General features: G+C 42.1%; 1 protein-coding gene across 1 annotated transcript in view; it reads right to left on the bottom strand.

The window, feature by feature from the left end:
* Positions 1-3,396: 3,396 nt before the first annotated feature.
* Positions 3,397-20,924, bottom strand: part of DSP (desmoplakin) — a 38,690-nt gene continuing 21,162 nt past the window's right edge. The window contains exons 12-24 of the mRNA XM_075705582.1: positions 19,669-19,823; positions 19,150-19,276; positions 18,422-18,626; positions 17,712-17,929; positions 16,744-16,910; positions 16,285-16,423; positions 14,748-14,941; positions 13,691-13,853; positions 12,999-13,082; positions 11,956-12,063; positions 11,222-11,320; positions 8,158-10,449; positions 3,397-6,591 (exon numbers count right to left, since the gene is read on the bottom strand). Of these exons, the coding sequence (XP_075561697.1) occupies positions 3,397-6,591; positions 8,158-10,449; positions 11,222-11,320; positions 11,956-12,063; positions 12,999-13,082; positions 13,691-13,853; positions 14,748-14,941; positions 16,285-16,423; positions 16,744-16,910; positions 17,712-17,929; positions 18,422-18,626; positions 19,150-19,276; positions 19,669-19,823 (7,146 nt within the window). The remainder of the gene's footprint in view (positions 6,592-8,157; positions 10,450-11,221; positions 11,321-11,955; positions 12,064-12,998; positions 13,083-13,690; positions 13,854-14,747; positions 14,942-16,284; positions 16,424-16,743; positions 16,911-17,711; positions 17,930-18,421; positions 18,627-19,149; positions 19,277-19,668; positions 19,824-20,924) is intronic.

The following is a 20,924-nucleotide window of genomic DNA, read 5'->3' on the forward strand; positions in this document are numbered from 1 at the left end:
TTGAACATGGTGAGGATCACCTACCCCAAGGCACAGGGAGGAAAGCTGGAGACAGCAAATTCAGAGGATCGACTGCAAACCACGAGGCTGCTGGTGGGTACACCCAGCCCAGCACTCCTCCTGCATGGGGAAGTGCTCACAGCCACAGGCTGGACCAACAACTTTGTTCTGGCTTTTCAATACTAAGGAATTAGTCTCGGGAGCAGAGACCATCCAAAGTTGCCGGTCTTTCTTTAAGATGCATGAACAAGGTTTGTTTCACATTTGGTGTAAAAGAGCTGCAGAGCCTACAAACATCCTGCCCCAAATCCCCAGCAGCAGCCCCACCACATCACCCCATAACCAGCCACAGCCTGCCCTGCTCTTCAAACCCCAGGCACAGCTCTCCTATGTCACAAACACCAGGCACTGCCGCAAAACCACTCTCCTCGGCTCCACAACACCCTGCCCCTCTGGATGTGCTCACCTGCCATGTTTCTCTCTGCTGCATGGCCTCCACACAGCAACTGCCAAACTTCAGTTCTGGAGGTTCTTCCTTAAGCTCTTTCCTCAGCACTTTTTTACAGTGGAGGAAAACTCTTCACTTACCTCTTTAGCACCCTGCGTTATCATTACCCTGCCCCACCTGCTGCCTACTCTGGCTCAGCTGCTACTCAGGCCCTGGGCACCTGGGTCTCCTGCACCAAAAACCTCTGGTCGTATAAGGCCACAGGTGACTAATGCCATACTAGTATCTGCTGCTGGATGGTATGCAAGAGGACAGCAGTGTTGCCATCATTTCTGGGAGATGCTGCTCTATTTAGGCCACCACAATAGGACAGAAGGTAGATCCAGCAGTAAAAAAGGTAGTATGTAAAGATGGAGCTTTAAACAACCTAACAGAGGTGCCAGGAATGTCTTGTGCAAAACATAAGCCCAGTCCTGTGGCAATTCTGCTGTAAAGAGTGCACAGCATTCCACAGCCCACGCAAACTGCAGGGGTGCATGCATGCAGTAGCAGACTTTCCTTTGGTAATGACCAATTTTACTTTTACTGTAGAGCCCATGAACCTCCTAGCCAGTTAAAACTTCAGAAACAGCTTGGATTAAATAAAGCAGTGATTTTTTTACAGGGCTGTTTCTCCTTAGCAGTCAGAAAGCCATTCAGACACTGGATCTTTCTTTGTGGCTGTTAATGAACTTCAGCTGTAGACAGAAACCTCTGAAGCTGTGGAGTTTCCTAGGAGATGGGATGCACTTTCTCACCTACTTTTTATAGAGGTCTCTACCACCTACTTGTAACCACCTATTTAATTTCTTAGTCCAGTAACTGAGGACACTTCATATATGGCAGAGATTTTATACACAGCCCTCATCTTCAGAAAACACTGGAAACACCTTTCAGACTAGAAGGTACGCTTTAGCCAGAGACAGCAGTATCGAAACTCATGCTATTCCTTACTGCAGAATAGGAACATGCTACAAAAATCAGGCAGCATCATTAAGAGTGATTAGCATTTGTGCCTATCAGCTGCTTCTTTCTGTCTGCAGCAACTGATAAAATTCATAGGGAGTTCCTACATGGTACATGGCTAAAAGCAGGTACGTGCTTCAGGGAACATTTTCAGCTACTTACAGAAAGAATTTATTTCAGGTACTGGCCAAATACACTAATAGTTTTGTCATTAAAGCTCTGTACTAGCAGTTGTCTAAAATCACACTAAATTCTTCTAAGTGATCACCCAGCTAAGAATGCAGTGCCTACCCAGAGGTACCTGCACTGTGTGGCAAATGGGAGAAGACAGGACAGTTTTTGATGTATACAGATCATTTTCCGCTCTGGCTGAAGAACATTCATGGCAGCTGAAGTGGTTTCAAACCACATTGTGTCCTCCAATCCTGTGGTCACTTGGTCCTGCTCTGGTTTCTCAGCTCAGGAGCTTTCACGGCTCAGTAAGAGGCAGCAGCCTATGTAGAACTGACAACAGCAAGGCATCATGCACGCACTGATACACTCCTGCTATTACAGAATCATAGAATCGTTTAGGTTGGAAAAGACCTTTAAGATCATCAAGTCCAACCATTAACCTAACACTACCAAGTTCACCACTAAACCAGTTAAGGGTAGAGTAATAATTAATTTCATGTTTCCTGGCTTGGTGGGTGGATTATTTTTTAAAGAAAGTAAAACGAGGAATCATTAATGTTGGAAATCTCAACCCAGGCTTTCAGGAGCCAGCAGAAGAGGTGGTAGGATATTACAGGAGGCGATCAGGTTTTGAAAGACCCTCCTGTACCACCATATTGGTCAGCTAAGCCCTATCACTGTATCTTTATTCTGCTCGTTGTCCAAAGTTACACTGATGTGCAAGGGAGAATCTGACTCAGTCCCTGGTAGCTGCAGAGACAATGGGCTGGATCACGAGCAGAAGAAATACGCTTCTGGTCATCATCAAGTCTATAATCTACTGCAGAAACAGGCTTTCTGCTCCTAGGGGCATAGTTTCCATTATTGGTGCCGTCTTCATTTTCCTACTGAAACTGCAGAATCAGAAGTCCACATTCACAAAAATGATGGATCAGCATCATGAAAAATAATGTGCCTGTACATTATTTTTATGGCAAAACTAGTATTTGCTACTTTTTAAAATGGTTCTTTCTCTAATCTATACCTCCAAGAATGTCTATAGCTAAATTTAATAAGCACACAACAAATACTTCAAAACTTCAAAAGTTTATTGCCCAGAATAGCTCACTTGGTGCAGTTAGAGGGGTTTTTTTCGTTACATGGAAACCAAGCAAAACAGTAGAAAATATATATGGGTAACAGTAAAACAAAAGCCCAGCCTAATAATAGCCCTTTATATCCACCAAGTTATACTTAAGAAAATGGCTAGCCAAACATAGAGAATAGAGCATCTGGAAGACAGAGCTTTTCATGTTATAGTATGGATTCTAAACCAATATTAAAGGCATTTTCTGTCCATATTGTTGATATTTTTTTCTTCCTAATAGCAAATTGAAACAGGTCTATGTGGAAAAAAATTAACTACTGCAAGCCTTTCAAGCCTCAGTTATCAGCTTACGGGTTGACAGTTAGAGGTAACAAGAGAAGGCACATGACAGAGTATTTAAAATATACAGAGACCAATTAAAATCCAAACTCTAAAAGGAAATGGGAACCAAAACTCAAAATTCACAAATATGTCTTTTTGCATCCCCTAATCTATATTCCATAAATTTGCATTCAAGCATTTTACAGCTTTTTCAGAAGAGAAGTTGAACACACCTAGAAGAGACTTAAAGGTGTTGCTTTGGGTTGCTTTGTTGTTGTTGTTTTGGGTTTTTTTTTTTAGGAAAGGGGATATAGAATAATCTAAACAATATTAAAATGCAGACACATTCCCTCACTTCTCATTAGCGCCCAATAGACCCACTGCTGAAGGTTGAGTATGAGTAAGAATACGAAGAGCTTGCTGATGCATCAAAACTTCCCCTCCTAGACCCACTGCGTGAGCCTGAACGTGAGCCAGAGCGAGAGCCAGAGCGTGATCCGGGTGCTGAGGAGACATTGTAAGGACTGGATATGCCTTTAGAGGAAACGGAGGCTGCTTCCAAGAGTTTAAGCCCGGTGATGTCTTCCACCATTGATCGATTCATTGCATCTTTGTAGGATATTTTCAGCTTGGTCTTGGGGCAGGTCAGAATTTTGGGATAGCTGTTAGTGTCTTGCAGTTTCTGGGCAGCGCGACCATCAATCAATCCATTCCTAATGGCTTCTTCAGTACTTATTCTGCCACGCACTTCTGGGTCCACGAGACCTCCAGTGAGATACTGGAATTCAAGGAACCGCTGCCCAGCCTCGTAAGGCAACCATTTTTCCTTCACTGCTTCAGCTGCTGACATCCTTTTGCGTCCGCCCTTTATGCCTTCGAACCCTATGAAGGCCTTCTGGGCTGGTTTGAGCCGTGTGGCCATATCCTGATCAATGATGCCTTGACTGGCAGCTTCCTGAAGCGAAAGCCTCTGGCCTGTGGTAGGGCATATGATGCCCCCTGTGCAGGCCTGGGCTTCAAGTAACCGTTGTCCAGTGATGCTATCCACAATGCCCCGTTGTATAGCTTCTGAAATGGAGATTTTCTCCAAGTTTTCTGTGTCGAATATGGCTGCAATGGGACTGCACTCCTCTGGGGTCTCTGAGAAAGAACCGCTCCTGATCAGTGAGGAAGAACTCCTGACACTCAGCACTGTGGGAGACCGAGTCACCGACTCATGCCGAAACACCTCATCAGTGCCGTTACGGCAGGAAATCATGTCTGCAAACTGCGTCAGGCTTAAACTGCCAGAACGGTACTGGTCAAAAAACTTCCTCTCAACCAGACCTTTATCAATAGCATCTTGGATGTCATACTGGCTACCTGTTTTTCTGTCAACAAGGACTACTCTACTGCTGCCATCTGATCCTGTAATAGTTATTTCTTCCCACTCACACTCCTGTTCAGCTAGTTCTGTATAGGTGTCATAATCTATGAGGCCTTTGCTGTATGCCTCCTGCACGGACATTTCCCTGTTTGTTTCTGGATCTACAATGACAACTCGGCGCTTCCTAAGGGTGTTCTTCTGCGAGGTGTGCACCACCTTCTTCTTCTCTCTCAGGGGTAGAAGGCAGAGGCCTGTTGCGCTGTCCTTTATGCATCTTTCTTTCAGCTGCAAGTAGGTCAAGTTCTCCTCTGTGTTGGGATCAAAGAACCCTTTGGTGTCATCACTTGGATCACTAAGGATCTGGTTGAGCTCTTCATTGAAGTAGCCACGCTTGTAGGCCGTCTCTACTGGCAAGCGGTAGCTCTCTTTGGGGTCAATGATTCCTCCAGTAGCAATCTGGGCCTCCAGCAAACGAATGCCATGGCCTCTCTCTATGAGCTCTTTGTTCATTGCTTGAAACAGAGAAATGATATTTCCAGTTTCTGGGTCTTTGTACCCAGTGACAGCTCTTTCAGCAGAGAGAAGTTTCTCTTTAAATTCAATTCCAACAAGGCCTCTTTTGTAAGCTTCCTCAACGGGCAGCCTCACGTTGCTGACAGGATCCACTATGAACCCTGTGGCTGCCTGGGCTTCTAGGAGTTCAAGGGCTGTCCCCGGTCTAACCAAACCTATTTTCATAGCCTGGTAAATGCCAAGTTTCTCTTTAGTAGCCTCATTGTAGATACCTGCAATACAGCTAGAGCCCTGAAGGAAATCAATAATTCTCTCACTCACTTCTTCCACTGTAATTGCACCTCTTTCCAAGTCATTCCTTGTTGATTCCTTAATAATTCCAGCCTCGAGCAGTGCATCTGCTGAGACAGGCTGCCTGATCCCTTGGAATGACATACTCCTCTTCTGCACTGGGAGAAGAAGCAGACCAGTGTGTGGTTCAATCCTACATTTTTCTTTCAGCTGCATGTAAGTGACTGCCTTTTTGGTGGTGGGATCAATGAAGTTCTTTGTAGTTCCTTGGCAGTTGTTTAGGATCCTGTACAGGTCTTTGTCGATCAACCCACGGGATAAAGCTATGTCTTTGGGTAGGAAAACACTGTTGACAGGATCAACAATCCCTCCTACAGCCAGCTGGGCTTCAAGCAGACGAATCCCAGTTTCTCTGTCAACCAAGTTTTTCTTGATGGCTTCAGATACTGGCACGGTTTTGCCTGAGAAAGGATCTTTAAATCCTGTAATAGCCTTTTCTGCTGTATAGATTTGTTCTCTGTCGTCAAAGTCAATCAGATCTCTGGCGATAGCACTGTCCACTGTTAAGATCTCATTTCGGTGTGGGTCTATCACGCCTCCTGTTGCTGCCTGGGCTTCTAAGAGCAGGACTGCGTTTTCTGCTGTAAGCAGCTGATTCCGTTTGGCCTCAACAAAAGAGTACTTCTGTCTGGGCGAAAGAGACACCCCTGCAATAGCACCTGCCCCTTTGAGGTAGGGTTCAATGTCAGCTGTGACTTCTTCCACTGACCTCTGCCCCTTGAGCAGTTTATCCAGTGTGAGTTTGTCTATCAGTTGACACTCATACAGCTGCATTGCTGTGATCTTCTTCCGCAGCCCACTGAACAGCAATTTGGAGGCATCAATACAGAAATCTTCCTCAGTCTGTGTAGATCTGTGGGACCCATATGGGCGTTGCTTGAGTTTCTCGATCTCTCTTTGCAGCCTGAGACGCTCAGACTCCAACTCTGACTGGTTTTTGACAGCAGTCTCTTCCAGTCGGCACCGGTATCTCTCCTCAATCCGTTTTATCTCCATCTGCAGCCTTTCAATCTCACTCCTCAGGGTGTTCTTCTCCCTCTCGCTCTTCTCTCTCTCACACTGGATCTTCCTTATGGATTCCTCTGTCCGGGAGTGCTGGCTCTTCCACTGATTGAGGTCATTCAGGATTTGTTGCTTCTCACTTTCCAGGCGTTGCTTCAAACGAGACTCTGATTCCAGGGTAACTTTCAAACGGTTCAGCTCCTCTTCTAATCTCTGCAGCCTGGCTTTGTCTTGCTCCAAAGCACTCATTTTTATCAGCAAAGTTTCTCTTTCTTGCATAATGTGACTATACTGATTTTTGGATTCTTGAATCCTATTGGTTGCCTACAATTTTAAAGAAGAAATAAACCAAGAGAGGATGGTTAGAGTTTATGCTGGTTAGTGTTATGCTCTCCACTTACAATGCTCTTCAGCCTGTCATTTAACCTGCAGCAAGCTGCCGCTGGAAAACATTCTAGTCGCAGCAGTGCCTTACCCAAGACCATAGATACACATAAGCCAGTAAAGGAACATTGTCCCTTCACTGACAGTGTCTCTAGTACCACCAGAGACTTCATTCTGTTACCCATAGCCTTGATTTTCTGCTGATTTAGTTAGCTCTTTATAACTTTTTAATACTTCTCATAGTACATCTACGCACATACAGAGCATTCAAGACTCATAAAGAGTCTGATGCTCAGCAGATGTACCCTAACATAGTCCTACTAACTTGGATGAATTTGTATCAGCTAAGGACTGGTCATACATGGATAAAAAGGAAATATATGACTCAATTTTCACTTTCCTATTAGTTTCACATGTTACTCCAAACAATTTTACCTGTGTTCCTTTACATTTTAATTTACTTAATGTCTTCATGTATGTATACACATACACAAACACCTACAAGCATGCACATTTGCATGCAGTCCATATTAAATGGAATACAAGTTTATATATTTGTAATACATGCATATATATATATATGCACAGATGTCAGATAATCCTAAATGTTAATATTTTTTTAAAAAATCAGTATTAAGATTTTTAAAATAAAGGAAAGAAAAACTGAATAAAGGGAAGAATAGCTAAGAATGGGAATGAGAAAAGAAATATAAAGGGCAAGTATAGGAAAAAGCAAAGAAACATTTTCACAAGTGCTCACTTGTATATATTTAAACAGTAGCTCTTTGGATAAGAAACCAGGCAGAAGAATGAAATATGAAAAAATGTTTTCTTTAACTTGTTTATGCTGTTGCCTCAAGTTTAAGAAATAAGGGCCAACAGTAAAATCTGCAAATGCCCTTAGTAACTTAGGAACATAAATCCCCCAAACAGTTGATGAAATAAATGTAGGCTTTAAGTATACCTTAGGTACAGCTGACAACATAATCTGTAATCCTCACTTGTAGTCAACACCTTTACCCAGCTAAGCAGCACTTTGACAGCTCGTTGGTTGTAGGATTTTATAGCTGGTTTAGTTTATATTACCACTCAGGTCAGATTCAAAGGACTGCTTTAACCCATCCCGGCTGAAACAGCCTGGGGAAGCACGCAGCCAGCAGGGTACAGCTAAAGAACAGTGGTGCTCCATGTATGCTCATCCTCCCCTAGGATCATTTGGTGGAGGCTGGCACAGACCCAGGTTTTCTCCTGGGGCAAGGGCTGAGGGCGAGGCTCAGCTAGACGATAAGACAGCTTATGGCTCCCTAGCACAGCTCCCAGAGAGTAGAGAGGCTAAGAAAGTGGCCAAATCCTGCCATTTTTGTTTAAAAAGCCATAAAGGGGATATTAGTCACAAGTACGGTGAACTTAAACAGCAAAGTGTGAATTAAGTTGATTCAAACGGACACTGCAATTAATTATATATCTGACAGACAGTAAAGCTGGGATCAAAATATGTGTGAATACCTCTAGAGCTTGCTTTTGGAATTTTTCAATTTCCTGTCTCAATTTTTCCCTTTCTTTCTGTAAATCATTAATCAACCCCTGAAGTTCCAGGGTTTGCTTGCTGCTTGTCTGAAGCTGATTCTTTAGTTCAGCAATGGCAGTATTTTTCTCATCAACTTCACTTCTGACCATTCTGAGGTCATCGTACTCCAATCTAACATTTCGCAGCTCTTCCTCCAGTAACAAGTGTTCCTTGGTTAGGTTCTCGGTGAGAGACTGAAGCCTTTCGATTTCTATTTTGCACTCATTCAAGTTTTTGCTTTTCTCCTCAGAGGTTTTCTGTAAGTGCTCATATCGTAGGTGAGCCTGTTTTAATTGCTCCTGTTCTTGGACCAACTGACGGCGTAAATTCTCAATATCAGATGTGTATTTTCTTATCTCCTCCATGTATCTCTGCTTCTCTCTCACATGACCGTCTAATACTTCTCTTTGGTGTCTAAGGTCATCTTCATTCCTCTTCTTTACAATAGACACTTCCTCTATCTGCTGTGTGAGATTAGTTATTTTAACCGATTGCTCTCTGAGAGATCTCCTCATGCCTTCTACTTCCTCCTCCAGTTTCTTCCTCCTGGACGTCTCCTCCATTACATTTTTATTCTGCCTGCAAAGTTCCTCCTCCAGCTTATGTTTCTGGATCTGCAAGTCTTTTACAGTGCTCTGGAACTTTGCACTTTCTTGATCCCTGCCTTTTTTCTCTTGTGAAACCCTTTCATAGTCAATTTTCAGTCTGGCCAGTTCCTGCTCTTGGATCCTCAGCTTGTTAATTGTCTCAGTAGCACTTGTGTTTGCTTTCTGCAGGTCAAACTGGACTCTTTTTAACTGACTGTTCTCATCCTCTAGTTCTTTTCTCTGACTTGTTTCTACATCCAACAACTTTCTCAGCCTTTCGATCTCTTTGTTTCTTTCCTTAATGGTCTTAGAAGCATCATCAAGTGACTGTTTGTACCGCATGCTTTCATCAGAGTGCCTCTGAATAACTTGTTTTAGCTCAATCTCCAGCTGTTGTTTCTTCTGAGAAAGCTCTGAGCCAGCTGCCTTCTGCTGCTGAGCATTCTCTTCTATTTTCCGTAGATTATCTGTTGTCTGACTTATTGTATTCTTCAGTCTCCTAATTTCCTCACACAAATTCCTATTTTCTCTCATGGCATTATCGAGCTGTGTTCTATAATTATTTGTGTCCTCTTCCTTTTGCATGGTGACCTGGTGAATTGTGGTCTTTGTGATATTAATCTCAGTTTCATATTTGTTCTTTAAACTAATAATTTCCTCATCATAACTGTTCCTTACCTTAGCCAATTCATTTTCAAGTTCCCATCGGCTTTTAGCCTCTTCCTGAAGCTGAACCTTTAGCCTTTCCAGCTCCTTTGTTTTATCCTGAATAGTTGAGGCAGCCTCCTCAAGAGCCTGCTTGTATCTTGTGTTGTCTTCGCCACGAAGCTGAATGATCTGTTTCAGCTCCAGCTCCAACTGATGCTTTTGCTGTGACACCTCAGAACTACAAGCCTTGTGCTGAAGAGCATCTTCTTCTGCCCTCCTCCGTTGATCTGTGGTTTGCAGAATGGCATCGTTCAGCCTCACAATCTCATCCTTAAGGTCTCTGTTTTCTCTTGTCAGTCTGTCAACCTGGGCTCTGAGGCCTTTTGCATCATCATCTTTCTGTGCAGCTATCTGCTGGATTGTGGTCTTCTTAATATTAATTTCTGTTTCATACTTGTTCTTTAAATTACTCATCTCCTCGCTAAACTGGTTTCTTACCTTAGCCAGCTCATTTTCATACTCCCTCTTCCGTGTGCCTTCATCCTGAAGAAGAACCCTTAATCTTTCTATCTCGTACTCCTTCTCCTTGATGACCTTCTCAGACTCTAACTTTTGCCAACCAAGGCTGTCTTTCTCATTTTGTCTTGTTTTCTGCAGCTGGTCATAGTCATTCTTCTGCTGCTCATATCTGTCCTCCAGCAACTTCCTTTTCCTTTTCTCATCCTCAGTCTCATAAGTCAGCCTGGTTATTCTGTCATTTAGATCCTTTATTTGGGCATAGCATTTGTCCAGGTTTTGCTTAGCAGAATTTCCATCCATTTCAGCTTGTCTTTTCATCTCCTCCAAACTCATCAGCTTTGCCTTGAGCTGAGAAATGTCCATCTGGTACTTCTGCAGATTTTGCTCCAGGAACTTATGTTTGTTGCTTGTCTCTGAGTTTGAATCCCTGGCAAGCCTGAGTTCTTCTTCCAGCAGTTCAATTTTGGTGTTTTTCATCTGCAAAATGATAGCAGAAAAACAAACAAACAAGAAAACCCACATAAACATTTGTGACAACTTTTTAAAAATCATCATATGCAATACAATATACATTTGCAACACTTGACAACTTACAAAGCATTTTTTTCTCTGCTTCAATGAGAGCTCAAAATCCTTTTTTATTTAATGTCATCAAGACAAATTCTGGAAGCCTTATTTATTCAGAGTCAAACCTTATTCAGAAATCAGCATAATGACTTTCAGAGGGGACATGGTACTTGATTTGGGGAGGGAGATGCAATACAGATAGTAAAATCTGATGTACCAACAGTTCACCAGCAAAGTATTAAATAGCCTCATTTAGAACATCCACAATTTTCAAACACGTGATTCACATTCCGTATGTGTGAATGGGGCCTCTTAATGGGCCTCTCTGTTTCCACCCAGCGGAATCAAATCAGGAGTTACTCCATTTGAAACACTGTAGGTCAAGGCTCTGATGGGCAGAGAAGGACCTCTTGTGTGCTTTGATGAGCACCTCCTAGTTACCAAGAAGGCTAATATTCTCCACCTCACACATGACCTTGGAGGTAACTTTGCAAGATACTGTGCTCTTTGACAAAAGATGCATGAAATTGCTTATATGCCTCCTTCATGGGACACCACTGTGCTCAGGATTTAGTTTTGTGGACTGTTTTGCACTGTACTTAAGCAGAGAGTCTTTGATCAGCGATAGCTTGCTAACCTGTAATAAAAATACGAAGTAAAGAAAATAAAAGAGCCAGATTACCTTCAAGTCCTCCATGCTCTTCAACATTTCACTTAAGAATCTGTAATAATCTCCTGATCTTGTAAGAAGCTCTACGTAGCGAGACTGAGCCTCGCTGGCCTTGAAAAGAAAGAGAATTGTTAGCAGCTTGTACTACAGAGTTAGATACGAACATACCTATGTCTCAGACCATTTAAAGGATTCCAATCCACTTGAGAAAACATATCACTTGACAAAGCAAAAAGCAAATTCTCCTCCTCACAAATTCACATGACTTTCTGGGGACTCCAAAATGTATAAATTCTCCCTTCTGATAAACCCACACCTTCTTTTTCAAGATTATTTTCCCCCACGGCTGCTGTGATATTAAATCCAAGGCTTTATCCCCTGGTTCATCACGCTCTTCCTGTCTGACAGTCACAAGTAACCTAAGTTAAACTTCTAATAGTGGTTAATTCCCAGGTTGAAAGTGACTAAACCACTTGGGGCATAAATCTTCCTTTCTCACAATATGTATGCAATGGATATTTAATAAGAATGAGGTAAATTCCTGAGGGCTAATCTACTGTCTCAATGAGCCCAAGTATGATTTTACAGCACAGCAACTATTCTGCACTAATTCCTTGTGCTTACATGCTTAGTACACATTACCAATGACAGCGTTAATTATTAGAATACAGCTGGATATGACTCATAATGGCTCACACAGACAAACAAATGTATTCAAAAGATTGATGGGGAGGAAAGAAAGATACCTCTTGCAGAATGAGCACTGCAGGAGACTGAACCACACTCTTCTTGATAGGTATGTTGAGCAGTGTTTCTAATCCGGAACTGTAGGAAGCAACCTGTAGTTCATAATCCTGTAGAACAACAGAGAAAGGTAAGACCCATTTAGCAACTGCCAAGGAACTCTCTGGGAATCTGGATTTCCCAAAATGCAAATAAAATTTTGGGATTGTTTTGGGTTTGTTTTTTTTAAATAAAAAGCTACATTTTCCCTTGTTTATATTTCTGGCCAGGTACAGATGAACCTCTGTCATAAACAGAAGCTCATCAGTCCAAGTACCACTGTGGAGACTCATGGAGGAGAATGACAAAGGGAAAAAGAGAAAAAACATTTTACAAAAAAGGGAAGAAAAGTGTTTCCATTAGTTGAGGGCTACCCAGAGGTGAAAAAGATTCATGGGAGCAACTGGTCTAGGTACTGTTATGAACCAAAACTTCATCAGAAATAACTGTCTCTGCATCTCTTTCATATCACACATGCCACGCCACATATATAGCAAGATCTGTGTCACAGAAAGTAAGATTGAGCTGGAGAAAGCACAGACATAAAGGTGTCAAAAATGCAAAGACCACAAAACCATTCCCTGTGTTATCTTCTTTGTTTTCATGGCTATTGCATACCATTCCTCCTGCTAATCTGCATTTGTCTTGCCTCCGAGACCAGATCCTAATCAGACCTAATTCCTAAGCTACCAATCTGTTCTCTACTCCCTTACTTTTTTTAACATGTGAACTGGAAAGTTTGGTCTGGCTAGAAGGAGGCTTTGATTCTCCTGAATATCTCACTGGTATGACCTGCACCATCCTGCAGTCCTCAGGTGGCAAGTACACAAATTGCTTTCATTATCATTTCATTATCATTTCATATATTCACACAAGTGCTTCACTGCAGCAATTTCTGCACACACACATCAGGGAGCTGACATTTCACCTGCCAGCAGAGCAAAGACAATGGGATGCATCTGACCATGAAAAAACACACCCCATAAAAATGCTGAAATCCAAGTACCTTAATTGCAGCTGAGCACTGATCTGCATGCTTGAGAAGCTCCTCAACTTTGTCTCGCTTCCCACAGATTTCACTGTGCAAGTTCTGTCAAGAAAAAAAGTGAACTGTGAAGCGCTGCCTCAAGATTTGCCAGTATTTCCTCCTGTACACGCTGCCTCCATCAGAAGGCACCTGCAGTATGAGACCACTGCAACCCCAGAGGCTGAGACCTGACATGACCTGTAGCTGTGCAGTTTTTACAATGGCAAGCTCTCCATGCATGAGAAGGTTGTTCTCAGAAAGAACACCTAGCAACTGAACAACCCCCAGAGCTAGGGAGGGGGAGTTCCTTGACTTTAACTTAGATGTATTTCCTTGCTTTTTTTTTTTTGTGCTATAATTTGTCCCATAAGTTGCACCATCACGCAGTCCCTTGGATTAATTCAAAGCTGATGTGTGAAAGTGTCAGTGATCGTGGAGGAGCCAAAGACAGTCTTGTTCATAATCTGTAGCAGTGCTGACAGAAAGTAATGAGGATAATATTTCCTCTCTCCTGCCTTCTACTCATGTGGTGTTTTTTGGTAACTTGCGTACTTTGTAATTCAAAACAGGCCACTGTATTGCAGACTGCATTGATACTGATGAATACTGATGAATAGCAAAACAATTTCAAATCCAGATAATTGAAGACAAGTCATTCAGGTGCTGCATACCTTCTGATCATGTAGATATCTCATGATAGTGTTGCAATCGCACAGCTTCATGGACTCGATAGAATCCTGCCTGCGCTTAGCATCACAAATCCACTTGCACAGAGCCTGGTAGAGATCTCGGTAAGTTTTCAGCTGTTTGATCTGCCTTTCTAAATCCCATGATCTAGAGAAAAACAGGGAAAACTGTCAATATGGAAAGTGCATTCTCCTGCTCTCTCTTTAAACATTTTTCAGAGGTAAAACACAGTAATAAACTAGGTAAGGATAGTAATAAACTAGGAAGCCCTAAAAGGAGATTCTGAACAAAAACTTCAAATATATGAGACTTGTACTGGTTATTAGTCACCCAACATGGGCTTTATTGCCTCACTTTTGAGTAACTCTGCAATACCCAGGGGTTGGTACTTCCTGTCAGCAAAGTGAGAGATGGGTAAAACCTTGCAACAATAAGAATCAAGTTCACTGACTTCAGTACTCTTGTTCTCAATTTTCACCAAAACAACCAGCAACCGGTCAATTTTTATTAATAGGACTAGATTGTGGCCTGAAGTAAAACCAAACCAAACCAAACCACACCAAACCAAAACAAACCACACCCCCAAAAAACCCCACAAATAATCAGAATATGCCTTCAGTTTAATAAAGCATTAGGAAAAAATTGTTGGGATTTTTTTTACTTAATTTGTAGTGTTAATTTTTTAACCCTCAGGTATAGGGTATTCAGGAATAAGAGGGCTTCTTTGTTTGAGTGGAAAAATGCTGACTGGAAGTACTTAATCCAAGAACATTAGCAAGAATAAAAAAAATAATTAGAACAACTCCTTAGCACGTAGATTATACATTTACATTAATAACTACATTTTCCTGCTTGGTCTTACACAATCCCTTTTAAAGTATGTTCAATCTATTCACAGGTGCTCTAGTCTTAATGCCCTGAAGTTATCGTTTGTCCTCTGAAAGTGATGATTAGTGCACAGCAGTTCTTTTAGACTCACTGTTAAGATGATCTCAGTAGCAATAGCAATAAGGAAGCAGCTCTTAGGAAATATGATCAAACCTGTTATCTATCTGCTTATCAGCTCTCTGCCAGCGGTCTATTAGCTGGGTAACTTTGTCACAGAACTTTCCAATGTCCATGTCATACAGGGTATATGACTGGCAAGACTGTGAGTGAATCTGAAGCGTTTTCTGCAGCTCATTTTCCAGGGCATTCAGTAGTGACTTCTTTATGTTTAGGTCTGCTTTCATTTTCTGGAGAAAAAAACCAAAAGGCTGTCACACATTTTATTCTTGAGAGGATACTCAAATTTAGCCATCAACAGCATGCACAGTATGTTGGGATCTAATGATGTTGTTTCTAATTCAGTAAAGTATGTACGCTGATGTTAGCTGGACTTAATATATTTAAAGTGAAACACCTACTTTGGTAAACAGAAATTGACCTGAGAATGTGTTTAAAGTTAGACTCGCTCTTAAATAACTTGCTAAACCCAAGCCCTCTGCTGTCATATTCTGCAGCTAACATTTCAGTTTCTCAGAACTGTGTAGAGCAGTTAACCAAAAAAAAAAAGTGAAGAGCCTGCCTTGCTTGTTCCTAGAAACAATTGACTAGAAAATTTCATTGAAGTATAAAAGATTCCTGCACTTGCAACAGCTGTGGAATCAAGCCTCAGGATTGGCATATCCAGTTTTTAAATGTTATCTAAAAATCTGCACAGATTTTTTTTTCCTGTTTACATTTTTATAAACATCTTCCATGGAGATGTTTCTTTACACGCACACTTGTTTGTATGCACATACTCGCATACTGTGGGGTATCACCAAATGGCATACACAGTACAGGCGATATTCAATAATATGCTCAAGCATTTTTTTTGTGTAGCTCAAATTTACACCAGCAACAACTCCCAGCAACTGAAGTGCAGCTCTCATTTAACGTGATAAAAAGGTAACCTGGTTGTGCTCCATTTGTGCCACTTACACACTTTTCCCCTACTACACCTCAGAACAGAAAAGAATGAGAGAGTCCCTATTCTCCCAACGGCATTCTGTGCACAAAAGGACCAGCTCAAAGCCAGATAAAGACTGGTTCTGCAGGCCAACTCTGTGCTCAGCAAAGCAGTTATTCTTTGCCTTCTCCCCTTGTACAGGATGGATAGTTCTCACTGTAATATTTGAAATGGACTCTATATCAAAACGGGGACACACAATAATACTCAAATTTACTTGTTACAACTAGGTGACAACAAGGACACTTAACAAGCCTTTTTGCAAGAAAGAAGGTATTGCCTTCAAATCTAGCTTCCTAAGTGATACAAATAAACAGAGATAATTTTGTACAGAAGTGGATTACGGAGACCCTCTGTGCCACTGGCTTTGCTGTGGGGGCAGCAACAACCAGGGGATGGAAGAAGTAGTAACTCATACAGTCCTTCCAATAATTTGGCAAAAGCATTGTATGTGTATGTTATAAAATATGACAAGATCAGCATTTCCATGTCCTGTGGTTTCGGAAAGGTTTCATCCAGCTCAAGAGACCAGTGCTGGCAGCTATGAATTTTGCCTTGCTGTGCCCTTGGGTCTTGGCCTCTCACCTTCAGACAAGCCCGATAAGCCTCCACTTTATCAAGATCCAAAGGAACAGTCTCCTCTTCAGACAGTCTGACTTCAAAAACTCTGATCACATCTTCTGTTTGTAGAATAATCTGGAGCAGACACCTCAGTGCATTCAAGCTAAAACAAAAAATACAAGACAAATCCATTATGGACTGGGGCAGGAAAGATGGTATTTCTAATTGCTTGCAGATCATTAGATAAAGAGAATGGACAATACAGAAGAAATTTCAGTGATACCCATGATTCTCACTTTTTTTTTTTTTAAAGTCTTCCAGAAAAGTGAAGAAATTCACGTAAGTGCCTGTTTCTACCCACAGGTACAGCATTTGCAGGAAAGAAGGTGTAATTTTACACTACTGGTAACAAAAGGCAGGTTTCAGGACTAAGAATTATGGAAGAAAGTGAATGATTTATTGCTACAACCTCAATTTTCTTACCTGTCTAAGTAGCCAGCAGAAACACCATTAATATTTTCCAGTTTTTGAAACAGGGCATTTATCTCTGACTGCAAGTACACATACTTTTCACAGCCTCTGAAGTTAGGCAGCAAGTCCTTATGTTTATTGAGGGTTTCAGCCATTATTTGAGAGTCATTCTGCACACCCTAAAGAAAGAGAATGCCCGATTTACACATTTTTGGTGGCTGAATGATCATTCTACAAGACACATGCAATTGGTCTCCTTATCTAAGTAGCACGCTGTTATCTAACTACCTTGACTGAGGACTGAAGCAGTGCCTGAACTTGCTTTCTTCAAGGTAAGTAACATTGGGCAGTTTCTTTTTTGCACAGCCACAACAGGTAGTACCTCTTTTTGAACATCTCATCCACTCTGAAACTGAGCTCTGTTGAAAGCAGAGCGCTTTACTGCCAGCTACCTACTGCACTCAGTAGACGTGCCAAGGTCCTTCTGCTCTTAAGACCTTTGCGACCTCCTTGCCTCAGGGGAATTTCTCATACACTGAACCTGTTCTCTTTTCTTACCAATCTTGTCTCTCCAGTCTGCTTCAAATCTTAAGAACTGAGAGACGAGAGAGTTTGTAAGCCTCATCTATCCATTCTGCATCCCACAGACAGCACTTCAGAGGTTGGCAGTGAAGTGAGGTCCATGCAAAAGGATATTAATAGTGCTTTAACCTGGATGAGGCTTAACATGAGCTCATGTCCACTTGACATCAGGCTTTCTGTATTATTTGCCTGACAGAATTTGACTTCTAAAATCCAAGAGTCAACTTCTTCTACTTAGGAGCTAAACTCCAATCCAAATCATCACGGTTAGCTTCCAATTGAGAATTTTCTGCACAGGATGCATGTCTTTCCCAGCTGATCAGAAATACAACTGCAGCACGCTCTGCAGCACAGTCATACTAAGCTTGAGATGCTCAAAGAAAAACATCCACGATTACCTCTAAATCCTTTATTCTGACTGAAAAGTCATGCAAAGCCCCTTGATCCACTCCAAGAGGAGTTCTTTGAACCATCCGAATCTCAGAAGATTCAATCTGACGCCGAAGTTTCTGAAGCTCCATCAGCAGCCAGGCCTCCTGCTTCTCATGTTCTCGGTTTCTCTCATTAACAATAATGGTGCTTGAGGAACCCACAGGGCAGCTGTCAGTTGGGACCACTGTAAAATGAATTCGGTAAATGTCAACTGCCAGCGAACTGAGCACCTACATACAGAAAGCCAACAGGGCAAAAGTGACCTAAGCACTGATTTGATCTGTAGAACTGAGAACAGCTAGAAGATCTGGGCCCTTGTGCAGCTGTTTCAAGTAATGAAATCTCCCCTTCACAAAGAGATACTTGTTTCCTCGAATGCAGCAGTGAGATTTTGCTTCCTAATAACGGAAAACATATCAGATGGACTAAATTACTGTCATTTTCCCAGCAAGTTCCATGACTTCAGAGGACTATTCCCAGATTCACACCAAAGGAAGGAAGAACAAAACATATTCTTCCCTGCGCATGGACAGTTTTGTTATGTTGGGAGACAGCAGTACAATCCTTGAACACGTTTCCATTCATATGTCTATGAGAACATTTTCACATAAAAAGAATGCACCACCAACCCCCAAACAAAGAAGCCCAACCAGTACAATCTCTACAAAAAACAAACCTGTTTGTGGCTGCCGTGGTTGATTGGGCAGTTGTATAATCAAGGTTTGGTAGTGCTTCTGAGCATCAGTGAACTGAGTCTGGATCTTTCGTTTGTCTTCATCGCCAAACATCTCCGAGCCTTGGCTGTTCCTTAGGAATTCTTGATAATGGATCTCCAGGTCAGTTATTATTTTTTGGTAATCTTCCTTACGCATTGTCTTCAGCTGAAATGAGGAAGAAGAGAATTTTGAAAAAAGAAGCAATTGGGGAAGGTTTATGACTAGTTAATCATTAAGGAACAAACTAATACACCTATAGAAAAAAGCAAAGGAATCACATTTTAGAATAAAACCTACCCAGGCTGCCTCTAAAAGTATGGTGCTGAAAGTGCCCATTGAGCTAATCTATTCTTGTTATAACCATTTCATAACTTAAGAATAGTTTGAAATTCTACGTCTTACTCTGTCTTTCCATGCCCTTGCATAGTGGGAACAAGTACAGCAAGCATGTAATAAATACCGTTAGCTAATCCTTCCATTTATCCTTATCATGTTTGAATGCAAAAGCATTTTGCTTCTCCTTTAATAAAACGACAACTTCTGTATATAGCTGTGCAACCCAACAAAAGGAAGGCCCGCGGTTTTGCAGAACATACATCTGCACAGGACACAGCAAGCACTCTTTGGGACAGCAGAGGTCAGGTCATGGATGTCCCTGGTCTATAGGTACGGCCAGCTGGATTCTTACCTTGGCAATAGTCATCGCTCTGATTTTCTCAATGTCAATCATGCAATAATGCCAAGATACCAGGCTCTTCATGTTGATATACAGCTGGTTCCACAAAGCTAAAATAGCTTCATAGTACTGCTCAATTCTGAAATGAGAAAAAAAATTTCATGGTCAAAATGTATGTGTCCTTGTAGCATAGCTACAAAACATCCTGAGAAACGTCTACCAGATATGGAGTGTGTTAAGGCTTGTTCTCTACTAGAAAAAATCTTGGAAATTAATTTATCCATGATTTTCATTATTAGAGATGAGAAAAATCTTGTAAAAGTTAAGTTTTCAATATTTTTAGATCCCAGCAAGCTTCACTGAAGTGAATTTTCTCACATCAAGGGTCTAGTCCTTAATCCCCCACCTTGGGGCGGGGCGGGGGGCCACTCTGATCAAGGCACAGACCAAATTTTGTGGTTGGTTGATATTTTGAGCAAACTCTTCTATCTACTCCCAGTGGTAGGTGTCCAAACCCAGGCAGGAACTCACTTGGTAGCAAGATCCACTGCTAACGGATTGGGGGGTGGGATGATAAGACTAACAGATGGCACCAGCATATCCACTCCTCCGGGGCCGGTCACCAGCCACTTGCTGCGCTCGTTGTTGTCCTTCAGGATACATTCATCTCCTTTGCGCACTGTTTTCTGCAAGGAACGCAGAACATTTTTTTCTTTAGTTAAGTAAGATGGGGTTTCTAGGAGAGACAGACAAGGAAGATGTATCTAGATCACAGAAGTGGGAATGCCTCCCAGCTGCCAGGTCTGGGTGTGCATCTTAGCTTCATCCTGGGGCAAGAGATCAGCACCGATCAACCCCTTTTTTCCTGAATCTGGTTTCCATGTGAAAAACCGCAAGAAAACCAAGTGGGAGCCACAGAATGCTCTGAGCAGTTGTCAGTGCAGTTGATCATCGGACGTGGTGCTTGCCATGACAAACATCAAAGGCTGACTGCGGACACATGGCCACAGTAAGCTACACAACCATGTATGGCTGTAAACCAGTGAGCTGGAGGCATAAGGATGCTTAGTGCTGCATCCATATTTGTGAAGGGAGTAGGAACAAGTGTGGCAGAGCTAGACCCACTAGCCCCAACTGCCAGAAATCCTGAGACCCTGCAGCCACAGGTGTGGCCATGGTGCAGGTTACAAACCACTCACACCCAAGAGGGGGAAGCTCCTCCTATCATTTATCCTGACAGGACTCTCTCCTTCCATCACACCTCTACAGCCAGCAAACAGATCTTTGACAGAACTAGTACAAGGCCACAGGCTTTGCACTGACCTGACCATGCAGGGGCTCCAGACTTGTCTGGGCTTACCTTCACCTGAGCAGAATTTAGCATGCTTAACTCCAAGAGCAATTGCCAAGCAGTCAGGTAACCATTGCCTAAATTTGTTTGGCTTTGCTTACGGTAACAACAAGTAGTTACTCTGTGTGGGCTGAACTTCTGTGACTCTGGAATAAAATGTGGTATGGAAGATCACAGACACAGAGTGGACAGCAGAAACCCCAGACTGTAAACACAAATCACAGTGGTCAGTTCTGGTCACTGCACGAGTGCAACCTAGTGAATCAGGTAAAACGAGTTGTACAGATAACAGAACAGGACAACTGGGTAATTGGGAGCCAGTGAAGAGAAAGTGCACATAAGCAGAAAATGCATCTAAGCAGACTGTTAAGAAAAAAAATATAGAAATAAACATAGGCAGCCCCAGTACTGAGGAGGAAGAAACCACCACCATCAA

The sequence above is a fragment of the Pelecanus crispus genome, chromosome 2 (assembly GCF_030463565.1).
Source record: "Pelecanus crispus isolate bPelCri1 chromosome 2, bPelCri1.pri, whole genome shotgun sequence".
Lineage (NCBI taxonomy): Eukaryota > Metazoa > Chordata > Aves > Pelecaniformes > Pelecanidae > Pelecanus > Pelecanus crispus.